Here is a 26,761-nt window from a genome sequence, read left to right on the forward strand (position 1 = left end):
GATTGGTTCCAGCAGACCCCCCGTGACCCTGTGTTCGGATTCAGCAAGTTGGAAAATGGATGGATGAATTTAGAGGTTTCAAGGTAAAGCCCTACATTTGCAGATAACGGCACCACAGTGGTAGATGGAGCAGACCACGTGTCAACACAGCTCATACATGGGCTCCTGTTGCACGACACTGACACTCAAAGGCAAATGGAGCTTTCATGATCAGTTTTATTCAGACTGCAATTTAAAATAATGATGCAAAATATATTGCTTTTAGCAGCAGAAAATGAAGCATTTATGTCCTTTTAAGACATTATTATTATTCCCATCGTGACATAAGTAAAAGCTTCACGCAGGTCCCGGACAAATAAAGTGCAGCAATGACAAATATAGATAATAAGCCACACTTCAAAGTAACAAAAAAAATTATAAAAATAGCACTCAAGAAAAATCAATGCATTCTCCAAGAATCATTTTGTGACTTTTAACACTGCTGTGTTACACAGGAAGCAAAACTTTCCATTTAATTTATTTAAGTATGGGGAGGGAAAAAAAAAAACAAACTGTTAAAAGATCCGTAGTGACCAATTTTACATCAGGAACGCATAACACTGGACTTGCATTTCAAAATTGAGAACTAAAATATTTCTTGAGCAGACACAGATAAACTGCATGCCATACATCAGCCTGGCAGATCCCATTCAAGAAGCTAGGGGGGTCCATTACAGTCCATCATCCTTTCATACTTCCATTTTGAGAGATCAAGAGTGCCCCCTAGGTTGACTAAGGTACTAGACACAGGACTGTAGGTTCAACCACATCAACTATTGATTTTCAACCTGCCAGTTGAAGAGTTAATCCTGATGGATATGGCAGATTTCTGAATTGCAATCAATGCTACCAGCACAGGTTTACATTTTTCATGGTTCTTGTTTGAAAAAGAAATGGAAGGATGATTTAAAATACAGCCGACCCTCAGTATTTGCAGGTGCCACCAACACAAATTAGAAATATTTGAAAAACACAAAAAAAATCCAGAAAGTTCCTAAAAGCAAAACCTCAATTTGCAACATGCTGGGCACTAAACTGAGTCTACGCCAATGAAGTGATCGGTAGTCAGATCCTGCTGTAGCCTTCCGCCATAGGAGTTGAATAAAATGGCTAATAGGAGTAAACTGACAGTTCCTATACAGAAGCCAATTGCCGAGCCACTACACTGCTCTTCAGTTGGATAACTCTGCCCACCTGAAGCACCATGGCTCTACTCTTTAGATCAATAGACTCTGTTCTCTGGCAATCAGCGCCAGTATAAAAGGAAAGTTCTTTCTCGCTCACCTCTCCTACCTTGGCTACTGGGCACTACCAATCGACAAGGTGGGAAGCAGTTTCCATCTTTACACTAACCAATGTGGCTATTAAGCAAAACACAAAACATGTTCACATATTCTGGAAAATCAGGACACTCAAACAAAGAAGACCAAATAATTGTTAACCGAAAAGTTAAACTGAAGTCAGATTTGCTCCCCTCAAAAAAAAAAAAAAAAAAAAAAAAAAAAAAAAAAAACCGTGAGCCCGTCCATCAGCCTGCAGACAAATGGCCACAGCTAGGGTGGCCAGATATGCAGTTTTCACTTCAAATTGGGCTGTTTTTTGTCATTATTGATTAACACAGAGTGGCAGCATAGTAAAAAGATCACAAATGAGTTTCCGTGCACTTTGAACAAATAACAATATATCGGAACTGAACTGATCACACTGCATTGTGCTTTTAATTAAAGCCTTAGATTTTTTAAAGTGCCAAGGCACCCACTTTACAGAGAGTGTCATGTGCAGTCATTATTATAAAAAAAAAAAAACCTCTGAAAATAAGGCAGAATGTGTGACAGAGCAGATTGTAGAGCCAAAAAATCAACTATTAAACCATTTAATGCATGAAGAGTTGCTCCTAATAATGATAATTCTTTTCATTTATTACATTTCTCATTACTCAAAGCGTTTCTCATAGAGAGTGGGGAGCCACTTCAACCACCACTAATGTGCAGCATCGACCTGGATGATGTGACGACAGCCATTTTTGCGCCAGTATGCTCACCACACTGTAGTTACTAGGTGAGAGGCTCTTGCAGAGGATATAGTAATAGACAAAGTATTTGAGTGAGTAAACTCACGGATACCAATCAGTCCATAAATACACAGGGAGAACATGCGGACTCCCATGTAGTCTTTGGTGCTGTGAGGCAGGAATGACAGCTCTGTGCTATCAGTCTGTCTATGCTAAAACACCTGTACTAAAGTTACTGAACTTCAACCTGATTAAACAGAGGTGAAAAGGCATTGCTAAAGTGGCCTGTGTGTATGTGTCAATCCTGGATTAAGAACCCAAAATTCCCCCAGGCCCCTCAGTGATTTAGCTCCTAATCAGAGAGTTGATCATACTTTTAACAATGCAGCACACAGTCACTGGGTTGTTTAATGTGGTGACCTATTTCCCACTCTTGCAGTCAGCATGGGAAGACTTGATTGTTTCATCTAGTGTGTGGTTGTTGTGGGTGTCTCCCTTGGTCATTTTGGCACATGGAGACTTAATCATTTCATTGATTTGGGTCTCTCCTTGCTCACTTCAGCGCAGTGTTTCTCAATTGTATCACTGATTCCCACTTGGTCTTTTCGCTGTGCAGAGACTTGATCAATACATTGAGCTGCTTGGAGGTTAAATTGATGAAAAGTACCCTTGCCATTATGGGCCCCTGGGTGCACACCCAGGATGGCCCTGATGGTTGATCAATGCCTGGTGTGTGTGTTCAGCCTATGATGAGCTGTTGTGCCTGATGCTTTCTGGGATAGGCTCCAGCTTCCCCATGATCCTGCCTTGGATAAGCAGGTTAGGAAGATGGATGGATAGATGCCTATTACATCCTTCCATTTCTCTAGTTTGCAAGTGCCTGGCAAATTCAAGAGAAAGGTGCACCAGTGCAGAAGAGTGGGAGATGTACCCTGAATACAATTGTGAAATGTTCCATGAGGACAAGTAACCCCGCAGGTGCCAGGGATAACCAATCTTCTTTTAAGTAAAAAGAGTGAAGCCAAGGAAGACAGAAAACATCCAAAAAGCAAGACCTCCTGGCTAAGTGTTGGATGCTTAAAGACAAACTGAGCTTGTGCTGGTCTTATGTGAGCACTATGTCACCACAAGTTTAGGGTGCTAGAACAAAGCTTAAGTTATGGAAGTCTGCAGAGATTCCAGTACTCTCCCACTTCACCACTAGGTGAGAGGACAAGTTCCCCTGATTTGTACCATGTTTCTCCAGTGAGAAAATGGATAATAAAGAGCTGCCTGGGAGACCAATGTTTTTTAAGGGTAACTAAAGGCTCAGGGGTGCAGAAACAACAGGATTCTAGTCATGAGTACCTTAGGCAAAAGTAGGGCAGCCTCTGATCACAGACATGATTAGGGAGTTTGAGCAGAAAGTGGATGGTGGAAGAGGTTTAAGGCCACCTCACAGCAGAGAACAGGAGCGCCAGGAGTTGGAAGATTAGTTGGGGTAAACATTTAATTAGAAAGATAAGAAAGACCAGACTGTAGAGTAAAGAGATTTTTTGGGGGGATTTGGCAGTCATGGGCAGGTGGGTGCACCTGTCAGACAAAAGTGAACAAACAACACTTGAGGTTGACTTAGGGAGTCTGCAGGGTTTTATTTATATTGTTTAACTTTAATTTGTGGTTTACATTTTGTGCGTACTTCTACCTTGCTTGCTATTTACTTGGGGTGAGGAGGACAGGAACACATGGTAGCCTTTTACTCAGACTCATTATAGATATGGTAGTCAAAACTTTGGCGCTGAAAGGTGCAAGAAATATTGAGGGGGAGTCTCTCTCTATACTATTTAAAATGTCCAGTATATTGAATAAACTAATGCTCTTTAGAAAAATGGGGAGAAACTTCAGAAAAACACACATCTTTAACATTTTAAACACATTGGGAAGCAGACGCAGGCAGTACCTTTTTTTGGACAAAATCCATAATGTTCTTGAAGTCCAGGTCATCATAGTAATTTGAGATTCCCTTCCGTATGTTTTGATTTAATATATCCATTGTCTGTAAGCAAAAAGGAAAAAAATATGTCACACCAGAATTTATATTATATTTACATTATTATTCAGAGATAGTGTTCTCAATTTAGATGAATTGTTTTTTCACCTAGTTTCAACACTCTTCTCAATACTGATGCCTGAGAATATTACTACATTATTCTATCATTGTTATCATGGTGAAAAATCACTCAAGTGTTTGAACACACAAACTAAGTACCTTTGATTTACTGCTTATGCACTAAGGGGTTTTGGCATTATTGGATCTAAATTACATCCCCAAAAATAAACGACTATTACTTGTTTGTTATAATAAAGGTGCTCCAAATGGCTGAAGAGTACAACACTTTAAATCTCTAAAAGAAAGTATTAATATTATTAAAAACCTTTGTTTACACCAATATCAACTAAATAAAATACCAAAAAATGTGGTGCTTTAGGGATTTCTCTCCAAAAAACTGGATTTTACAGTACACAACCAAGACATTTTATGTTACAGGCAGTGAGACCTCGCAGTTAAGGCTTTGGACTTGAAACTCTGAGGCTGTGGGTTCAAATCCCGCTACCGACGCTGTGCGACCATCAGTAAGTCACTTGACCGTCCTGTGCTCCAATTGGGAAAACCACAAGAAATGGAACCAATTTTGTCATAAATGTTGCTAAGTCATCTTAGATAAAGGTGTCAGCCAAATAAGTACATGTAAATGTAAATGTTAATGTTGCACAACCCCTGGAATCGAGTTTCTTTTGTGACTCAATCTGTCAGCTATCATTGAGCCAATCTTAGATGGTGTATCCCATGGCATTGCAAAGTGATATTTTTTGGCACAAGGTGCATCCCCTCTTTGGAAACATTTAGTCTCTTGCACCGAAACGATTTCTCAGAACAAGTATTGCAGTTATATATTTTTTAGAAAAAAAATATATACAGTATATTTACAGTGAACAATTTGTAACTATATACATATAATTATGTGCTCATCCAAACCTTTTCTTTCAAAATTAAGTTTCATGCAGTCCTTGAAACAATTTAATTTGCCACTAGATACAGAGGAAGCTGACATTTTGTATACTCGATTAGTGTTTTTGTGCTACAATTCACCCATCATCTCCTGCCTTCTTTTGCAGTTGCCCAACAGATGTTCAGTATATTATTTATTAGTTTATTTTTCTTGTTGCTATTGCTTTTTTCTTGTGGTTCACATCTGGAATAAACTAAACACATATATACGTTTTCACACCAGTTTCTTCCAGTGCTGGGTTATGGGGTTGGGGACAATGTCTTTGCTGGTAGCCCTGAACACAAAGCTAGTCATACAGACGCAGACCCCTAAACCAGTGTTACTTAGTCACTTTTGGAGTTACAGGAGGACATTGCCGGCTCGCGAACATAGGAGACTAGTTCACAGTATAATCCTCCCCTCACATTTTCCCCATGATGCCACTGAAAAAAATCAACACAGCACTCTTCAATCTCTCTGTCCTCTCAGCAGTGGTTTGATTTTATTTTCTTTTTGTGGTTGAGCTAAGTTCTCCTTCCCTGGGGGGTTGGCATTGGTCTGGGAGCCAGGGGTGAAGTGAGCACAGGTAGAAATGGGATTTAAATAAAAAAAAACAAAAAAACTTCATGGCGCTGTCTATCCCTTTGGTTGGAGGAATGATGGGGGGATTACTGTGAACAAGTTGCTAGCTGAAACCATATATGCTTGTGACACAGCAACATGAGTTACAGGATACTCTGACGTTTGATTGGGTTGGGGTTCTTGTGTGAAAGCACAAGTACAGCATAACAATTACTCATCACTACACTAAGAAACACTGCTCAGGAAAATACCATAAGAACAACAGGTAGCAGAGAGCCTCCAGGTATGGTGACTGAAGCCATGACGCTTGAACTGTAAAAAACCGCATGCTGCAACGACTCAAATCATACTAAGCAGTACTTACAACTCAAGCACAGCCTTGAGTCCTTCATCAAATGTGTCATTCTCAAAAAAGTCAAAATTTTGCTCAGAATTTGACTCAAGGTTTGTACTTAATGTGTGAAGATGAGTTGTTGCGTACAGTAGGGATTATATCTGTTGCTGCTTACACACAGCTGTGATATATACTGTAATATGAATGACCAATCATACGCAACTATACATCATTAGAATGCTCTGAACCGCAGCTATGTTAATTAGCCTGTCACTGCATGCAGCTTGACGTAGGTAGGATATCTGATAAAGCAGACTAACTCAGCTATGACGTTCTGCTCATCTTGAGGTACACGTGTGCAAATCACATATCTTAATAATGAAAGAAGGCACACAACATGGAATCTTATGATTTATTTGAAAGAAGACATGAATGGGTGTGTAAAAATAGCATTATTGCTTTTTATTGACTTGTGGGTTTTACTGCATTATACACCAGCAACTTTGAAATAAAGTGGTGTCCCATCAGCGGGACATCTCATACATAAGTGATCAAAAGGCATGAGGAACCATGCAGAAATGATCTGCACTGTGGTACAGCTGACAAGAAACTTGAATGAAAATATAGTTTAATCTGTCATTCTATGGATAATTTGTTGCTGTACAACTTTACTATGAATACATTTTGACAAATGTTCTAAATACTGTTAGGTTGAGTGCACAGTTAATAAAATGTAAAGTTTTAAACAATACACTTAAAGCACTAGAGCAAATCAAAAAATCCACTGCAAGCTTCATAAGGACTCAGCAGCCCAGGAACAGTTTCTCTAGATTTAAAACATATTACAAAAGTATTCTAAACATGCAAAAATGCCAATTACAGCTCGTTGATCACAAAATAAAAATAAAAAAATCAAACCTTAAAGCAGGGACATACACACTCTTTCCTGCTGAAGCTCCCAGGCTGGTCAACACCTGGTTTGACAAGTGGCCATTACTATCTAGTCTGTTTAAGGAATTCCAACAGTTAATGATATTTACATCACGTGTTTGTGAAACGTTGTGGTGCCAAGATCCAGTTTTTCACATGACAGTTAGCAAGGGTGACTGGGGTGGTCTACCTCAGTGAATTGAGAGTGATCGTCAAAGGCGTTGGGCGTATTTTAGAGTTCCGAACACTCATTTTGCAAAAAGCAAAGCAATATGATAATGGAACGTTTTTAAAGATAGAAACTAAAATAGCAAGAGGTCACTTTCCAGTTAAAAAAGTGAGGTATTTGTAAGCATACAGCCCAGCGGTTGATTAATGTGGTAAAGACCAATGACAATGTGGAGGTTGAACCAAAGTGATAAACTGAAGCTGACACATACAGGAAAGTGTGGTGGAAAAAACAATGGGCAATGGATGCCCGGACTTAAAAAAAAAAAAAAAAAAAAAAAAAAAAAAAAAAAAAATGAAGCTGTGATAGAAGAAGCTATTTCTCAACAATAGCAAAAGGAAGCACAGCAACAAGGCATGAAATGGTCATCCTGCATCATTTAGGTCTCTAAACTCCAAAAGTTTCTTCAAAAGCACAAAAATGGGCATGGTTAAGAACTGTAAATACAGTGGCTGGCCACATTGAGTGCGACGAACAAGAAATACATTGAGCTTATTTCCCTTTGAAACTGGAAAAAGTCAAGCACAGTTATCAGTACAGAACTGGCAGAAACCACTAGGGTCCTGGTACACCCATCTACAGTCCAGAGAAGTCTTACCAGGAGTGGTCTTTATGGTAAGCCTGCAATCAAAAAGCCAGTCCTCCAAAAGGGAAAATAAAGCCAAATGACTCACCTATGCATGACAATGCAAGGGCATCTACAGAAGGGAGATTGTCTGTCCAATTCCTGGAGAACCGCACATGGATTTATCTCTCTGTTAGAGGAGATATTCACTTTATTTACTTACTGTACTTATCTACCTATTTTGTATTTTACGTTATTTATTTAAAAAGCTTCTGTAAAAAGCCAAAATTTCCTCCTGGGGACCAATAAAGTTCTGTCTATCTATCAAATGTTTTCTCTTAGAAATGTGGCTTTCTTTATTTCTGGAACATTTCTGAGCAGTTATTTTTGCATTACAAAGTTTCCTGATCATAGTGATTATTTCAAGGTAATTTTGTTTTGCAGATGGAGACATGCTACGTTACGATTCCCGATACCACAGCGCTGTTCCTGGTGGCCAAGGAATGTGGTTTTGGACACTGCCATGTCCTGCATCATCATTGCAACCCCTTAAATACCAGCAATACATTTACACTTGTGGTTTGGATTAAAAAACAAATCAATACTGAATATTGTGAATTTCTCTCTAGGATTTCTGGCTTCTGAATGTATGGTTTTTCCTCTGACTTTGTTTACAGATTAGTGATTAGGCTTTGGTGCAACAGGTTTCGTCTTCTCAGTTTCGACTTGCTTCTGGTGTTGACTATGTTTCTTCTCCTGGTCCTCTTCCTGCCTTCAGTCAGAACACTCTGGAGGCAACAGGGAAGCATGATGTAGGTTCTCGAAACAGAGTCAGTGACTTGATCAGAATTGATGGCCTTCTCATTGTTGATAAATACAGGCAAGCTCCCTTCCATCATACAATACTAACAGAGAGGCCATATGGATCAGTCCTAACTTCATGAAAATGATCCCAAAACGCACAGTCAAAACCATAAACTATCTGCAGCAAAAAGAGGAAGAGGGACTGTCGCAACAGATGGTATGGCAGCCAGATCTCAACACCAGCGAGCAGGTCTTGGATTACAAGAAACAGCCTATGGAAACTGAACAAGAGCCTTGGAGCAACCAGCCACTTAAGGGCCTCCAGAAACTGCATGACAGTGGACCTAGGAGAATTGCTGCTGCTTTTAAATCAAAGAGAATCACACCAGTACTGATTTCATTTATGTTTTTTTTGTTTACTGTGCTTTCTAGGAAATTAAATTAAAATTAAAATAGAAATTAATAAAAAAACTATTCATAACATTACTTTTGAAAGCATTCTCACTTTATAGCACAAATACCAATGACTTACGCACTGTGCTGTATATTTTCTATACATACATTTTCTTAGAGAACATGGACCTGGCAACCCAGCCAGAATGGGAAGCCTGCCTTTATTTTGATTTTATTGAAATCACACAACATTTCATACAAATAAATCAATTTTTACAAAAAATAAGATTGAAAGCCTTTATAATAGAAGGACAGAAGGAGACTGCCTCCCTGCACCATGTCCTCCCCAATAGGATAAGAGTCAGCATTCCTTTGGTGGATGTCACACGTGCACACCTGCAGGGGTGCATGGGAGCTGAACCCCTGCCGAGTTTCTTGGGAGCTGCCAGGATAGGTGGGTTGAGTGTCACCCTGAAGTGCTTCTTGAGTGCAATATTGTAGCACTGGAAGTACTCCCAGGTCTGGTATAAAGGAAACCACTCCATTTCACCTAGGCGAGTTGGAGTTGGGAGAGGAGGAGAACAGATATAATCTCTCCAGCATGTCATGGGTATGCCCCAAGGTCTCCTCCCAGTTGGAAATGTCCAGAAAGCTCTACTTTGAGCTCCTTCTGAATGTCTGAAAACCTCATGCTATTTCTAAGACAGAATCCAGGCTACCCTGAGAAGGAAATTAATTTCTTTCTGTCATTTGTATCCATGGCCTAACTTGTGGCCCTAGGTGAGGATTGGAACGTACTGTAGATCAACCTGTAAACCACAATAAACTGGTACAATTTCAGCATAACTTCAGCATGGTGGGCACCAGGCCCACCATGACCCTGAACTGAATAAGCAGATTAGAAAGCGAATGGATGCATAGCTATTCTGTACTGGTTAAATGCCTCAAGATGATGCGTTTTAACATCGTGAACAAGGGTGCAGATCCCTAGCTCTGACAAAATCTACTTAATATTCTCGATAATTGTGTGAAATTTTCCAGTTGGCAGGGCAATTTCTAAAAGCACAGTCTGGACATGTCAGCATTGCTCTGTGAAAGTATTTTAATCAAGCTTTCAAGGATTCCATTTTCCTTTACCATAAACTTTTCAAAGTATTAATAATGAGCCAAGAAGTTATGATATGATGAAGACTGGCGTCCTTTTATGTGCCTTGTGATTTTTCAGGGCCGTACAAAGATTTGCATCTCTTGCTGCGGTAACATGACTGCATCTTCTCACCTAGTCATTCTCTTAATAACTACTTTTTATTACTTCCCCCCCTCCCCCTCCCAGAAGACTGCTGAAAGCACAGGCAATACTCTGCAACATTGATCCAAAGAGTCATTTTATAAAATTAAATCTACAACTTTATATAAAACTGGGCTTTGTTATAATTTGAAGCTATCAAGTTTATTTCAATTTAAGTAGGCAATTAATCAAATAGTCAGGTCCTGTGAAAATTTGTATTTAATGAAACACTGGTAGAATATTAGTGCCTAAAAAAGAAAGAAATAAAAACCTGGAAATGTGGCAGCCTTTCCTTGAGTCAGTGGGTTGCTAAACTAAAGGCAACCATCTAGAATAGGATAGGAACATTCCAGCAGGTAAAGCTATTTGTATATATTTCGGTCACAGCATGTAGAAATGACAACACTTTTTCTATATGGTCCCCCATTTCAGGGCAACATAATGTTTGACAAAGGTGGTGTTAGAGGTGTTTGTGATTCCTCAGGTGCGTTTCATTACTTCATAAGATAACTTGGCCTGCTTCAACCCATTAGAATCTGTAGTTATTGTTGTTCAACATGAGGATAAGAGCTGTGCCAACAAAAGTCAAAGAAGCTATGCTGAAAAAACAAGACTAAAACCATTAGAAACATCAATAAAACCTTAGGATGACCTAAATCAGCTGTCTGGGATATCATTAAGAAGAAAGAACACACTGGTGAGCTCAGTAATCACAAAAGGACTGGAATGCCAAGGAAGACCTCCACTGCTGATGACAGAATATTCCTCTCTATGGTAAAGAAAAAGTCACAAAGCCTGTCTGAAGATCAGAAAGAGTCTTCAGGAGGCAGATGTGTGTGTGTATATGTGTGTGCGCACATGCGTGTGTCAGAGACGTCTATCAGCAGAACACTTAATGCACAGAAACAGATGTCACACTGCAAGATGCAAGCCACTAGTTAGCCATGAAAATTGGATGGCCAGATTATAGTTTTGAAAAAAAGGACTTGAAAGAGCCTGCAGAATTCTGGAAAAAGGTCTTGAAGACAGATGAGACAAAGATGAACCTGCATCAGAGTGATGGCAACAGCAAAGTGTGGAGATGAAAGGAACTGCCCAGGATCCAAAGCTGACCACCTCATTTGTTAAACATGGTGGTGAGGGTGTTACGGCTTGGGCATGTATGACTACCACAGGTACTGGCACACTTCTAATTGATGATGAAACTGCCGATGGCAATGGCACAATGAATTCTGAGGTGTATAGAAACATCTCAACTGCTGAAGTTCCAGTAAATGCCTCCAAACAAATTGAAGGGTGCTTCATCCTACACAAGATAATGATCCAAACATACTACTAAGGCAAAACAGGAGTTTTACAAAGCTAACAAAAATGGAAAACTCTTGAATGGCCAAGCCAGTCACCAGATTTAAGTCCAATTGAGCAGGCCATCCTAAAGAGAAAACTTAAGTGGACAAACCCTCGAAACAAGCAGGAGCTGAAGATGGCTGTATTGGGGGCTTGGCAGAGCAGCACCAAAGGAAATCCTCAACACCTGGTGAGGTCTATGAATCACAGACTTCAAGCAGGGATATGCAACAAAGCAACTGAAAACTGCTTTAATAGGTCTGCCATTGCTATGTCCTAAACATTATGGTGCCCTGAATTGGGGGGACCATATATAAAAAGTGTTGTCATTGCTACATGGTATGGCCAAAATGTATGCAAATCCTCTTAAATAAAAGTCTGCAATGTGCACTTTGTAACTTTAAACTTTGGAGCAAAGGGGTAAATCAGGGAAAAACGTGTCTTTGTCCCAAACATTATATAGCACACTGTAGCTGCAAGTTATATGAAATTCCTTAGCCAGCTAACTAGCTATACATACCAACCCCCAACCCTTCTGCAAAGTAGCCAGTTTGTTATAGTGCCATTCATAATGAGTCCGATCATAATATTAGGTGTTCCCCAACTGACAAAAGGTTACCACTGTCTAAGAGGAGCCCAAACTAACAAAAGACCAGTGCAGGTAAACCCCTGCCTCTTAATGGGAGTTGGGAGAAGTGGGTGAGTCAGGCCCAGTAAGGTTCTCTTTGCTTTTGTTTATTTAATGCTTTCATTACTTCTGCCTCCATTATTTGAGAGTTCTATGCACGTGGACCACTTAATTTCTCGGTAGGAGAGATTTGGAAACAAAGACACAACACTTAACTGAAACTATTAATAATCTCAATTCAACCCGAGATCTCCACTGAGGACAAGTTATTAAGATCCTGCTTTTTTTTTCCCTTGGGTAAATCATAACACCGTATTACCCTGTCAGAAGCCCGGCTTTCAAACAACGTTCTATGTGAATTGCAGACCTGACAGCTTGAAACAAGGCTGCATAATTATCCCGAAAAGCTCCCCTCTTAAAAAGGCAGTTGGACAAAATGGCAAGCAGCGGTGAAGACAGAAAACTTTGGAAGGGTGACTAATGAACTTGATGTTGGCTGAAAATTGACTTCTGCAAAGTCTGAATTTACATGAGGTGTCGAGAAAGACATGGCAAGATGAGGTACTAAAGCAATCCCGCAGATAATTACACGCCATCGACAGACAAGGCAAGACGCACAAAACGACTGCTTCTCAGGGTGCCAGCTCCATCTACTTGTGCGCCCAAGCGGCAACTGGGCTGAACGCAAAGCAAATTCAATGGTTGTGAGGGGAAAGAAAGGTACAAAAATTGCAGCGACACATTAAAAATTAGTTGTTCAAAAAGGGTGAAGAGACAAAGATGGACGGTCGCTTTATTTCTGTGCCAACTTGCATGATAAACAACAAAAATGATCAAAATCAAATGTACAAGCCTTAGAGTTGTTTACGGCCAGTAACAATCCATAGGGAAACTGCCCTTGTGTCCCTCTGTCACCTACCATGATTTGCTCAAGATGCATAAACAGTGTCCTGCTTCATGTTTGGGACAAAGACACATTTTTCCTTGATTTACCCTTCTGCTCTACAGTTTAAAATTACAAATCAAACAATTCAGATGTGATTAAGAGCGCACATTACAGACTTCAAGGGTAATTGTATACATTTCGGTCACACTAGGTAGAAATGACAAAACGTTTTGTACATGGTCCCCCCCACACAGTGGCACAGTGGTAGTACCACTGCCTCTTAGTAAGGGAACCAAGTTTCCGGTCTCATGTTCTCTCCTTGTCTGATTGGGGTGCTCCAGTTTCTTCCTACAGTCCAAAGATATGCAGGTAAGGTGAACTGGCAGCGCTTAACTGGTCCTGGTGAGTTTTTGGTGTGAGTTTGCCCTGTGATGGACTGGCACCCTGTCCAGGGTTTCTTCCTGGCTTGCTGGGATAGGATCCAGCACTCTCCATAACCCTGTTCAGGACTAAGTAGGTTAGAAAATGACTGACTGACTAAATGTTGATGATTGGTGTTAAATGCAAGAACTGCTTAAGCTTCTGCTTAAGACTGTACTTTTACACTTAACCTATTTTTCAAACAATTGCTTTTTTAGTAATTTTCTTAAAAAAAAAAAATTAAGTTCATAGAACTTTCACAAAAATAAATACTAGTTCTGTGGTCTCAAACACTGATCTAAAAGAGGACCTTATGTCAGACAAGTTTAACCAACAATAAAAGACACTAAAAGTGAGGACACGCTGGGCTCAGTGACTGAGGGAGGCACAAGTATTATAAGTCACCATCGGTGCAGGGAGATAAAATGCCTTTGGGTCCTGCAGTTGTTATGTAACTGAAAGTGGGCGGCATGGTCTGAGGCCTGCTGACTGTGCTATCAAGTCAACATTAGAATTCAGCTCTGTCTATATTTAATATCCTCACTTCATAAAATGTTTGGATGTACATATATCATATATACTGTCCTATAGCACTCGGCACAAGCCTCAACTGGGTGCCTGTTCTTGTTAGGGTATATATAAATTGGCCTATCAGAGACAATTTGGATTCATCCTTTCAGCAAGATGCGCACACTTTTTTTTTTTTTTTTTTTTTTTTTTTTTTTTTATAGAGACGTGGGAGGAAAGTCAATGTAGACAAGAGAGGAACTCTACATTGACACCGAGTGTGGGGGTTGAATCCAAGATGCTGGATCTGTGAAGCAGTTAGTATCACCCTCTGCCCACTGTGCAAAATGCAATACGTTTTTTCAAATGTTAAATGTAATCTGCTGTAAATGAAATCACCGCTGGAGGTGCAGAAAACTGTTGTGTTACTTTTGAGTTAGGACTTCACAAATCCCTTATTGCACACGAAAAGAACTGGGAACAATTGACCTGGGACTACCTTAAATGAAAAAGGGCTTTTCTGTTATTGCACAGAAAGCATTTTGAGGGGATTAAAACCTTAGTTCCCTCAGGGTGTTAGCTGCTATAGTGTCTTATATGAAAAGTCATCACACCCTTCAATTTGTGTGTTAAAAACCACAATTCAGTGAGTATTACCCATCACACTGCACCTTACAATGTAGAGGATAAATAAAAAGATTGTAGGTGGTGGGGGGCCTAAAGTTCAAAGAAATGCAAGACACTACAATTGATGTCCATACTTAAAAAATAAACAACCACGGTTTTAGCTTGGGTGACATCCATTCATTTATCAAAACTGTTTTGCTCCAAGTTCTAAGGTGAGCTCTAGGGAAGCTGAAGCCCAATCAGTTGGATGGCGGAAGCCAACCCTGGGCAGAACATATGGGCCCATATGGTCAGTATTGCCACATGTAAACAGTACAGTGAAATCCTTACTTGCATGTGCAAATCAACATGTGACATATTGCCAAGTTCAGGCGTCATGATCTGAGTAGGCTTCAGGAGACCAAGCAAGTCTGTTCTATCAGGCTTCAAGAGCAACCCATTAATTAAAACAAAATGAACACACACTGTAGAGGACAGATGGGACCCATGCCCAGCCAGGACGCCTGGAAGGACCAGGAGAGCGAGTATATCTCCCCTGGACCAGAAGAGGGCGACCGCCCTGGTCTGTATGGGGGCCACGGGAACCAAGCATGGAAGCTCAACCCTACTGGGGCCTGTGGCCACCACAAGGGGGCGGCCGGAGGATTGAGGAGCTCTGGATGCCAGCACTTCCGTCACACCAGGAAGTGCCGCCGAAAGGTCGTCAGAGAGCACCTGAAGCACATCCGGGTGATTATAAAAGAGGCTGCCTCCCTCGAGTGAAAGAGCCAGAGTTGGGAGGAAGAAGGAAACACTTGAGAGGAGTGGAGGAAAGGCGGCCGGAGAAGTCCATAGGGAGAGAAAAGAACTCTTATAAAGGTGTTTGGTGCAAGAGCACTGTGTTGTGTGCCGGACTGTTGTAAATAAACCGTGTGTGTTTTGGAACATTCACTGTCTGTCTGTCTGTGTCCAGGGCTAACTACCACAACACACATACTGTGTTCATAGACTTGAGAATTTACCATGGATTAAACAAGCTTTTTTTTTTTCTGACCCCAGAAACCCAGATTATTGTCCTTGCCCAGATTGGTTAGTCAGCGCAAGCGGAAACTCAGCATTACTTTAGGCTGGAGCTTATGGGTACCTGCAAATCAGTTTATGTAGCTTATTGATAATTACACAGCAGAGAGCATCATTTCACAAAATTACAGTATGAATGTCAGAAAGTGCATTTAAAAAAAAAAAAAAAAAAAAAAAAAAAAAAAAAAAATCACACCTGCAACTTGTTATAGACACAACTAGAAAGTAGCTTCATAATCCATTTTTAGAGCAAAAGACCAAACATTAATGGCGATTAGCAATAGGATGCAACTGAGACGTGGCAGAAGCAGTATTTAGCTAATATTAACCATAAAGTTGGCAACAAGCAGAGTCAAGCTTAAAAGTACGACGTTTGTCCTTTATGGGTGGCGTTGCTATACCGAACACTTCCTACATCCTCCTTATATTTAGAACTAACTGAGCTACCCATCTAAGATGGATTGAAACCTAAGCAATCAACGTGTACCTCAATGTTCGCAGTGCACAATGCGTATGTTTCCGTTATATACTTTGTATATCTTATATAATATATTCTCTGTTATACCAGTTGCAGTATTTTATCCTTCTTTGCTTTAAAAGGAATACTTCACACAAAAATTATATTTGTCTTATACAGTATATTTCTAGCTGTGCTACTTGTCTAAGATGGGTTAAAATCTATTATATAGTAGATAAGATACAGTATTGTCCAAATCAACAATTTTGTATTATTCTGTGTATCTAAACAATTCCCAGGTGTTTTTTTCCTTTACCCTTCTTTCTTCTGGAATTGACTTCTATTTTAGTCTTAGTCTTTTCTTAATTGCTCTATTTAATTTAGAGTATTCAGGCTGGTCATTGATCCTGGTTCAGTTTCCTTCGGTGTGGTCCTAGACATCAGCTGTAGAATATTCTTGTGCTCTTTTAACTTGTTTATGCAAACAAGTTGTGGATCTTGTATCATCGGAATGCCAGAAAGAGGGAGAAGCTTTGTCAATGTGCATTACTTAATGCCAAAGGTGCTGTTTTTGGATAAAAGCATGTGACAGATTGACAGTTCTTTCCTAGCTGAATGTTGGTTTGTGAATGGAAAGAGAAAGATTGCTGGTCATCAGAATACCAGCATTTAGAAACAAACCCGTCCGTCCATCCATCCATCAACAAACCCGTCCATCCATCCATCCATCAACAAACCCGCATTATCCAGTTCAGGGTCACAAGATGCCAAAGCCAATCCTAGTAGAGAAAGACAGGACTGAAGCTACAATCCAGAGTCAGAAAGGAACAATGAACACATATTGAAAAAGTATGCCACAAAAACAAACAAAAAAATTGTATACTGTAAGAAGAAAAATAAACTTACTAAGGAAAAATATGAATGGAAAGATATCTGGAGTTAATCAGGTATCCCTCCAATTTTCTAAACATTCCTTGTTTAAGAATCTCAGAGAATGAAGAATATTTCACTTCAGATTTTGGAGAGAATATGGGCATTATAATATTTAACACGTGTCATTTAAGATGTAAAACCTGTAATTGAACCACCTTCAATTTTTCTTTTTTCTCATTTACCACCCAGCTAGAACACTACAGATGTAAAACAGATGATGGACAGATATTTAAAAATAGTTGTACGGATTGATTGAAAACAAGAACAAATCAGCAGTAACAAAGTCAGACTCATAGCCTGGTGAGCTACCAAAAACAAAGCCAAGAGGCAAAAGAGCAAAGACCCAAAATGCCAAGGCAGCTGAAACATCCACACTCAAAACAAGCTGCAGGAGATGGTATGGCAGTTGCATCAACAGGGAGGCATGCTGATTGGTGGAGCAGACAGTAAGGAGCGTCATTTTCTTTCTGTGTTATTGAACGCATTGGCTAGTGGTTAAATAGAGTCAATAACAATTCGTTTGATCTGCTTCAGATCCATAGGACTGGTTTAATCAACCTCACCACCTGTTCATATATCTACCAACTCCACTTTTAAAACTGGTTAAATTTTCAATTAAAATCCTTGATTAAGAAGTAAATTTTAAAAGAAAAATAACAATGAATGTTTAGAAACTCTGATGCACTGTGGATGACTCTGCTGCAGTTCCGGTATACTGGCCTGGAATGAGGCACTGTGTCTGGACTTTGCATGTTCTCTCTGCATCTGTATGATTTTTTTAATCTCTGGCCCCTACAGTTTTTTCTCACGTTCCAAAGTTAGGCTGACCTGTGACTACAAGTGAGCTAGGTGTTGTGCCCTATGATGGACTGGTACTGTGTCTGAAGTGGCCATAATAACCTTTGTCTCACCTCATGAAGACCTTTGAAATGCTGGTCCTGGACTATATGAGTCCTCTTGTGGTAGACCACCTGGACCCACTGTAGTTTGCCTATTAGACAAAGAACAGAGTGGAGAATGTAATTATCTATCTGCTCCACAAGGCTCATCTCACTTGGACAAAGCTGCAGTACAAGGATGATTCTGTTTTTTTTTATTTCTCTAGCCCCTTCAGTACCATCCAGCTATCCCTGTTAAGGGGTAAACTCGGAGATATGCAGATGGAGGGGCCTGTGGTGTCCTGATAGTGGACTGTCAGGCAGACCACAGTTTGTTATACTCAAGGACCGTGAGAGCAATACTAAGGCACCACAAGGAACAGGCCTGTCTCCTTTTCTTTTTACACCTCAGAATATAAATATAACAGCAGATCATGTCACTTGAAGCAATTCTCTAATAATTTTGCACTTATGGGGTGTTTTGATAAAGGGGATGATGAGACAGAGGAGCACAGTCCAGTCTGCATCTTAACATCAGCAAAACTAAGGAACTGGTTATTGACTTTCACTGCACCAAAGAGCCTCGTGTCTAAGTTCACGCTCTGAATTGTGACCAGAGTTGAGGGTCTACATGTATGACAGGTTGGACTGGCCTAGTAACACAGTAACACAGTTACTGGCCTAGTAACACAGAGGAACTGTATAAGAAAGGACAAAGCAGGCTCTTCTTCCTTAGGTGACTGCATTCCTTTAATGTGGGAAGTGACATCCTTCATCTTCTACAACTCTGAAATGGCCAGTGCGATTTTCTACACTGTGCTGTGCTAGGCTGGTAACATCACTTCAAGAGAGACCACCAAATCAACAGGCTAATTAAAAGGGCAAGCTCAGTTATGGGACACACTCTGGACTCACTAGAGGTTGTAGCAAAAGACAAAATTAAAACAAATCTGAGTGCCATTATGAACAATGGAGCACTTCCTCCCTCGGAAATACTGAGGACTTTCAGACAACAAAGTGAGTGAAGAAACGCTATGGGGGCTTCTTTATACCAACAGCAATACGCCTGTATTACACCATACTGGGACTGTCATGTCAGAAGTGTTTCTTTTTATTTTTTTTCCTTTTTTCTGGTGTGTCTTCAGATCATATTGCGTGTGTTTATATACATATATTTAAAAAGCTTTTGTAAAAAGCCAAATTTCCCCTTGGGTACATTCAAAGTTCAACCTATGTAGCTAAGTGATGAGCTTATTCAGTGAATGACTGACTGGCCTCCTGAGCATTAACAATACAGAAGAGTTCAAAAGCACTTCAAGTACAGGGTGTGACTTCATGCAATTTATGGTCAAAGCACTCACAATGGCACTTTGCATCTCACACCTAATCTTAGTGAAAGTTGATAGCAAAAGCAAATTTAAAAAGGTAAAGTCCTCTTGTTTTGCGGTGCACTAGCACTCTCATTACTGAGCAGAGGGCGGTTGTCAATTTATATTTCACCTTCAGAAAGTCAAGAATTTGCTTGACTGCATAACCAATCTGAACATACAAGACGCTGGCTGATAAGAGACGGCTGAAAAGAAAAAAAGCAAAATAATGTCTTTAGCTGGTATTTGTTAAGTAAATATAAAAGCGTTAATGAATGCAGGCTTAATATCAGTCCAAAGATTTAGACTCTCTCAGGGTCATACAGGGAGTAAAGCTGTGACGAATGAAACTAAAACAAAACTTCATTTTCAAAAGATCCTTTCATAATGGACACTGTCCAGAAATCTTTGCAATGTACAATGTCATCCATTCCATATTTCTATAGCAGCAATCTTGGAAGGTGAAGTGACTCACTTGGAGTCATTGAAGGGAATTAAATCTGTGCCCTTGTCCCTTATTACAACAGCTTTCAAAAAAGAAACACACCTAAAACGTTTAAACATGCTAACAGTTATATTGTATAATTCAAACACTAGGAACACTGCAAGTAAAATCACTCAAAGTCACAGAATTAGTCATAAGTAAGGATTATATTTGTGACTTTGTAATTGTATAATGTGCCTTTCAGAATGGCCACTATCCAAAAAAAAAAAAAACTGCATGCAACGGTTTCCAATTTTCTGCACTGAAAGTACAAAAAGGTGAAGTGACTGTGGGCCACACAGCAAAAAACACATTGGTAGGGATTACATATGCACTCTTGTGATCTTATATATGGCCAATCTATACCAATAATTCCCCTCAAAATGCAATGTAGTACCAGAAAAAGACATGAACAAGCATGTTAATTAACTTATTCAAGGACTCAAAGGAAATCAAAGACTGGAACTGAACAGCAAACTATGTGCTTTAGTTAGCAGCATTTTATCAAATGGGGGCCATACTGTTGATACTTTAACATACGGCATATGACAACTATAAGTGGGTTTTTCCATGGGATGCTACACTGACCTCCCACAGTCCAAGACACAAACGTTAGTATAACTGCTGATATTAAATTGGGGGGGGGGGTGAAACACATGACTGTCTCTGAAATAACTTGACTAAAGTAACTGGCACCCATCATTGTTTATTCCATTTTCCAAAAAAAAAAAAAAACAGACTTTGCTTTACAGTTTTGATTAAATGGAATATTTCAAATAATAACACAAAAGAAAATGTCATGGGCAAAAATGATGGGACCCTTAACCTCATATTTGACTGCACAACCTTGAGAGACAATTTCCGGCAAACAAACAACTCCTGGAGCACTCCATGAGACTTCCACACCTGTCCACAGGTAGCTTCACCCACTCTTCCTGAGCAAACTGCTCCAGCTGTGTCAGGTTTGAAGGGGTCTTCTCCAGACTGCATGTTTCAGTTTTCTCCATAGATGTCTGATGGGATTCAGATCAGCACTTCTACAAGGCCATTTCAGAATAGTCTGTTTTTTCTGGTCATTTCTGGGCGCTTTTAGCTGTGTGTTTTGGCTCATTACCCTGTTAGAGGATCCATGACCTGCAACTGAGACAGAGCTTTCCGACACTGGGCAGTACGTTTCACTCCAGAATGTCAACAGTCTTAGCATTCATTGTTCCATGCACAGAATCAAGGCACAGAATGCCAAAAGCATAAAACCCAAAACATATGCAAGCCTCCTCCATGTTTCACAGTAGGTATGGTGTTCTTCTGTTTGAAAGCTTCAGTTTTTTCTGTGGACTTAGGCAGAATATGGTATACATACATATTATATACAATTATTATGTATTTGTACACACTTTATGTTATTATTTGTTCTCATTATTGACTGTTCAGTAACCTTTATGACTGGTAGGTAGAAACAGTCCCCAACTGTCAGTGGTTTTGTACTGTTTGCCAGAAGGGAGGAGTGAGAAGAATAGCTGTGCAGGATGTTGGAGATCTTTAATAATCCGGTTTGCCTTTCAAAGTCAGCGAGTTTTGTGTACATCCTGAATAGAAAAAAGCCAGGTGCCACTAAAATTTTGTGCCACCTTCACCACACTCTGCAGTTCTTTATGTTCTTGACCGTACCAGAATCTTATGCTGTAAGTAATGATGAACTCCACTGTGCCCCTGTAGAAGCTACTGAAAACAGCAGTTTTGACAAGAGTTTAGATGTGGCGTGTCCTCTTCAATTTGTCAGTAATAGTCCCTTCAACAAATGTAAAGCTGCTCATCCTTTCACACACAAAACCATACCTTATTATTGTATATTTATCAGACACCTTTAATCAAAGTGATGTACAGATGTGTTTTACAGTTGGAGAACAGGCAAGTTAAGTGACTTGCTCAACGTTACAAAGTGAAGTACAAGTGGGAACTGAAATGGCAACTTCTCATGGTGGTTATAAGGTAATCTTATTGGGGATAAAAAAAAGGTCCCTGAATCTAGTAGTGCAAGTATAAGGCAGTGTGTTTTATTATATGCCTTGAACCAATGCAAGCTGTGCCATCACAAATGCAGGCAGTTAAGACAGACTGCAACGTGCACCTGTAGAAACTGGTTGGCATGGAGGCCATTATCTAAAGTAGGTGGTGAGCCTTCTTGATGATGTCAGATTGTCATATCATGCTTATCTCTGGTCACCCATGATGGTTACTCCATGAACTTTAAATCTGCTAACTCTTTCCACAGATTTCCTACTGATGCAGATGGGAATGTGGTCCGCTTCATTAAATATAAGACAGGTTCTTTAGTTTTGATGACGTTAAGAGATCAACCATAAGACAAGCCCTTCAGAACAGGTTCTTCACCTTAAGCTAAGCATGTTTAGTCTCATCCAATACTTGGATGCAACACTATATAGGAGAAGCTTGGGTTGCCGATGGAAGAGTTGCTGGGTTGGCTAGCGGCGGGTGCTTACCATATGGTCCAAGTGTGGTTCCTAATACTCCAATGTACTGGCAGGGATACTGTGCTGTAAAAATGGTGCTGTCCTTCAGATTAGATGTAAAAACGAGGTCCTGACACACTGTGGTCAAAAAAATTCCCTGGTCATCTTTCATGAAATTAGGCTAAATTGCCCATCGCGGCCTTGTCATTCTGGCTGCCTAATTGCCCCCTGTCCATAATTAGCTAACTCTCACCTCTTCTCTACCTAATAACTAATGTGTGGCGAGTGTATTGGTGCAAAATAGCTGCTGTTGTGTCATCCAGGTGAGTGCTGCACATTGGTGGTGGTTGAAGAGGTTCTAACCTCTTTATGTAAAAGTGCCATATAAATACAATGTCTTCTTCTTCAACAAACTGAATGATGAAGATGAAACTGCACCTGGTCACACACTCACAGCTGGATAACAAATACAGCGGGGCTCAGCACACTACCTCATGAAAAGCATTTGGAAAAGACTTTGATTTGTAATTATAAACACAATTATTCTCTGTCACATTTTTCGTGCCTCAGCAGTGATGTTGTCTTCAGGTTACATCTTACTGTAGGACAAAGTGGGTACTGTCCATGTGGCTAGGCTTTAGTGGCCCACCAGACCCATTAAGAAAGTAGATTTAACAGGAATCCTGGCATCCAGCTGTACAAAACCCACATTTGTGGTCCAAACTAAGTGACTAAACGTCAGCTTGTATCAGTATCTCCTGGACTTCATCTGATGACAAAAGTGTAAATAAGAGTTGCAATGACATCTCCCCAGAGGCCCCTCTATAGACCTCTTGAGCCAGAAACCAGAAATGAAGTTAATCCAATCAGGAGAGGGTTCAATCTTTGTTTAAAACCAAATGTGCAATCCTAGTGATGGACTGTTTTTACTTGCATGGACAGCTCTTTGGACCAGATATTGAGAGTTCACAGTAACTGGGTTCTAAATGCAAATTCCATTCTTGGAATTACCTGGAGACCTTCTACCTCCTTAATAGTTAATGATATAATGAGGGACCTGCTCACAACTGGCTATGGAACAGTTTGTCAGTCAAATGTTCAAATACTTTTTGAGCCACTGAAATGACAGGACCATTTATATAAAAGGTCTGTCATTCCTAAATGACTCATGATATTTCTGTTAAACCCTTTGAAGTAATGCTGAAACCCTATGCTTCAATCATGTAATTATGTCTTCATTTCAAATCCATTGTGGTGGCGTACAGAGACAAAATTATGAAAATTGCATCACTGTTCAAATACTAATGGACCTAACTATATACACTATACATATGTATTTATCATACTTCTATAATCCCTGTGCTTAGTAATAAATTGTATGATTCTGTTCCCTAAAATGAGTGTGCCTCAGTTACCTTGATACAAGTCTAAAGGCCAGAGACCCCCCTTCTACAACAGAAAGGTAAGGTAAACAAAGTAGGAGCCTTACCGAATTATTGGATTACCGAACGCAAAACTGATAATTAGTCAAGTTAAAATTTATTTATTTATTTATTTATTTTTTAAATCTCACATTATTATGCTGTTCTCATGGATGGTTGTCTTACTGATTATTATTCAATTCCCTGACACATTTTTTGTGCATTAATAGTGATTGCTATATTCAGGTTCTATCTTATCTCAGTATTGATGTATAACCATTTGAATTGCTTTGTTTTGCCCATACATGAATTTCTTGAATTTTTAATGTTGTTGACCTGAAATGTGTTAGTGACTGCTTTCAAAAAAATTACTGATGACAGACGTAATCCACCATTTATTAGGAAGGAATCTCTAAACACACCTAAAACTTCCAAATGTTTCTTACTCACTTCTTTACTCCAGCATTGCACTCTTTTTTGAAGTCTTGTCATGCTTCATTTGCTCCTCATAAGGGTTACTGACAGTCGATAAGAATGTGCACGGGTGAAGACAGGATAGCTGATGTTTTACTATGGCTAGAGTTGGGGTTAGGGATTCCAAAATGGCTAAATTAGGTAAAGTAAATTCTCACACTTATGATTTTCTGAATACCAAAAATAATGCAATATGGCACAAACATACTCCAACTCTGAGAAAGAACATGTCTCTTATCTGCTTCTAACCTGATGCTTGAGCACAAAATCTTGGCCCAACAAGAACAATTCACATGTTCTCAATTTAAATTCATTTTTACTGTTTTACTGTATTTTCATTTCATATAACACTATTTTTTTTTCTTCAAGTTACGAATTGATGCATGAAAATTAAACTCAGCTTGACACTGGCGGTGGCAGACTGACATTCCAAGTACATCTCACTGCAGCCTCCAAACTGGGCGGGGCTGGACATTGAAGATGCACAAACCCAGTCTTATTTTCACAGCTGAGGTCACCGCATTCAGATGCTGTTCTTATGGCAGCCTGCTAAATGAGGTGGGATAAATCTGCATGCTGCAGAGAAGGGTGCCTGTGTATTTACATGTTGTGGTTCACTCACCTTTCCATGTGTGTTGCTCACATATTTTTGCGTTATCTAGGGTATCACAGCTCCAAAACAGATGCCAAATTAATTGGAAAATCTCAAGAAAAACATTAAAACGTCTACTTAAGCTGTTTCCCCATACACAAATTTTATTTTTACTCCAATGAGGCTGTTGGTTGCTACTGGCTTTACCTACAGTATATCAGTAAAACCTGACCACAATCCTGTTCTGGAACAATCAGCTGTTCTTTGGCACTGGTTTTGAAATCATTCCTAAGTCACAGCATCATACCATTTTCTAACCTCCTTAACTCAGACCAGGGTTATTTGAGCTGGTGCCTAACCCAGCTAGCATAGGGCACATGGCAAGAACAAACCCTGGACTTGGCACCAGTCCAACGTAGGGGGAACATCCACACGCACATTAGGGCCAATCTCACAGCTTATTCTTTACATGACTAATCACCATATTTGAAATTTTTGTCCAAGCCACAAAAGACAGTGCTCTGTTTCAAATTCTATCAATCTGATAGAACAAGCAGAAATCCTCCTCTCTGCTTCAGGTTTGCTGCATTCAGTGTGGTGTTTCAGAATCATAAACAAAAGCTCTGAGGATGTCTGGCCCATTTAGCAGTCCACAGTGGTCACCTCCAATATTGTGAGACAGGATAAAGCGGAAATTATCTGTAGATATCACGGCCACAGTGCATAATGCAATAAAGAAAAGTGAGATATTAGAGTGGCAGGCTGCTTAATGCAAGGTTGTGCCTGCCTGGCATAGCCTACAAAGAGAAGTGATTTAGAAAAAAGCCTCCTCCTTCCATTAAAGCACCTTAAGATGGGGCATTAAGTGCTATATAAAATCAAAATTCAAGTCAATTTATTTTTGTATAGAACTCTCGACCTCTAACTAATACTCATATTTACAACTATAATGCAGTAACAGTTACTAACTGAAACATTCAACATGTACAATACAACAGAATTAGTCACAATGAAATAACCTGTCGTTACTTCACACAGGTTTGAGGTATACAAAATGACAGTTTGAAAGGAAAGTCTACCTACGTACATTTTGATGCTTACAAAATCTTAAATTATTAGGATGTGACTAATTCACTTGCATTTCAAGAATTTTGGTGTAATCATGGACTCTAAACGGCATATTAACCAGATTATTAAGACTGCATTTTTCCATTTATGGAAGAGTGCAAAACATATTTCTTAAAACAATTCAAGATTCTGGGAAATTCATGCTTTGTTTTTATTCATCTAGATTATTGAAATGCACTCCTAACCGGTCTACCCAAGAAACATATCAATTGGTTGCAGATAGTTTAGAATGCAGTAACAAGAATCCTAGCGAGAAATAGAAATTCTGAACAAATTACACCAGTCTTAGCATTGTTACATTGGTTACCAGAGTCCTAAAATTGACTCTAAAATACTGTTAATTGTGTATGAAGCTTTAAATAATCTTGCTTCTTCCTGTATTTTGAAATGCCTGTCTCCCTACATTCCCAGTCGCAACCTTAGATATTCTAATGGTGGTGTGCTTACGATTCCAACAGCAATAAAACAATAAAAGACAGACAGGCAGCTATTGCTGTTATGCACCAAAAATCTGGAATACTTTACCAATAGAAATACACCAGACTAACACTGTGGATTACTCTTAAAACACTTTTTTTTTTTTTAATTTGGCCTTTATCATAACAATTTAGTTCTACCTTTAATCCACTGAATATGCACAGAATTATCACACTCTTCAATGAATCTACAACATTTATTAATTTTTATGTTTCTTGGTGCAAGACCCAATCTTAGTACTGTCACACACGTGCACTTGGGAGACAACTTAAAGGATTGTCTAATGGTCTAACTTCACCCTGAGCCGAGGGTTGACGCTGTTGCCTAATGCTTCTCCTCCTTTCTCTCCTACAGATCAGACGACCTGCAGTCAATGGGACATCATTTTCAGGTCACAGTTT

At 39.6% G+C, this 26,761-nt stretch overlaps 1 protein-coding gene across 1 annotated transcript in view; it reads right to left on the reverse strand.

The window, feature by feature from the left end:
- Positions 1-26,761, reverse strand: part of tspan15 (tetraspanin 15) — a 296,584-nt gene that overhangs the window by 153,620 nt on the left and 116,203 nt on the right. The window contains exon 4 of the mRNA XM_028795964.2: positions 3,990-4,085. Within this exon, the coding sequence (XP_028651797.1) occupies positions 3,990-4,085 (96 nt within the window). The remainder of the gene's footprint in view (positions 1-3,989; positions 4,086-26,761) is intronic.

Source organism: Erpetoichthys calabaricus, chromosome 2 (genome assembly GCF_900747795.2).
Source record: "Erpetoichthys calabaricus chromosome 2, fErpCal1.3, whole genome shotgun sequence".
NCBI classification, from domain to species: domain Eukaryota; kingdom Metazoa; phylum Chordata; class Cladistia; order Polypteriformes; family Polypteridae; genus Erpetoichthys; species Erpetoichthys calabaricus.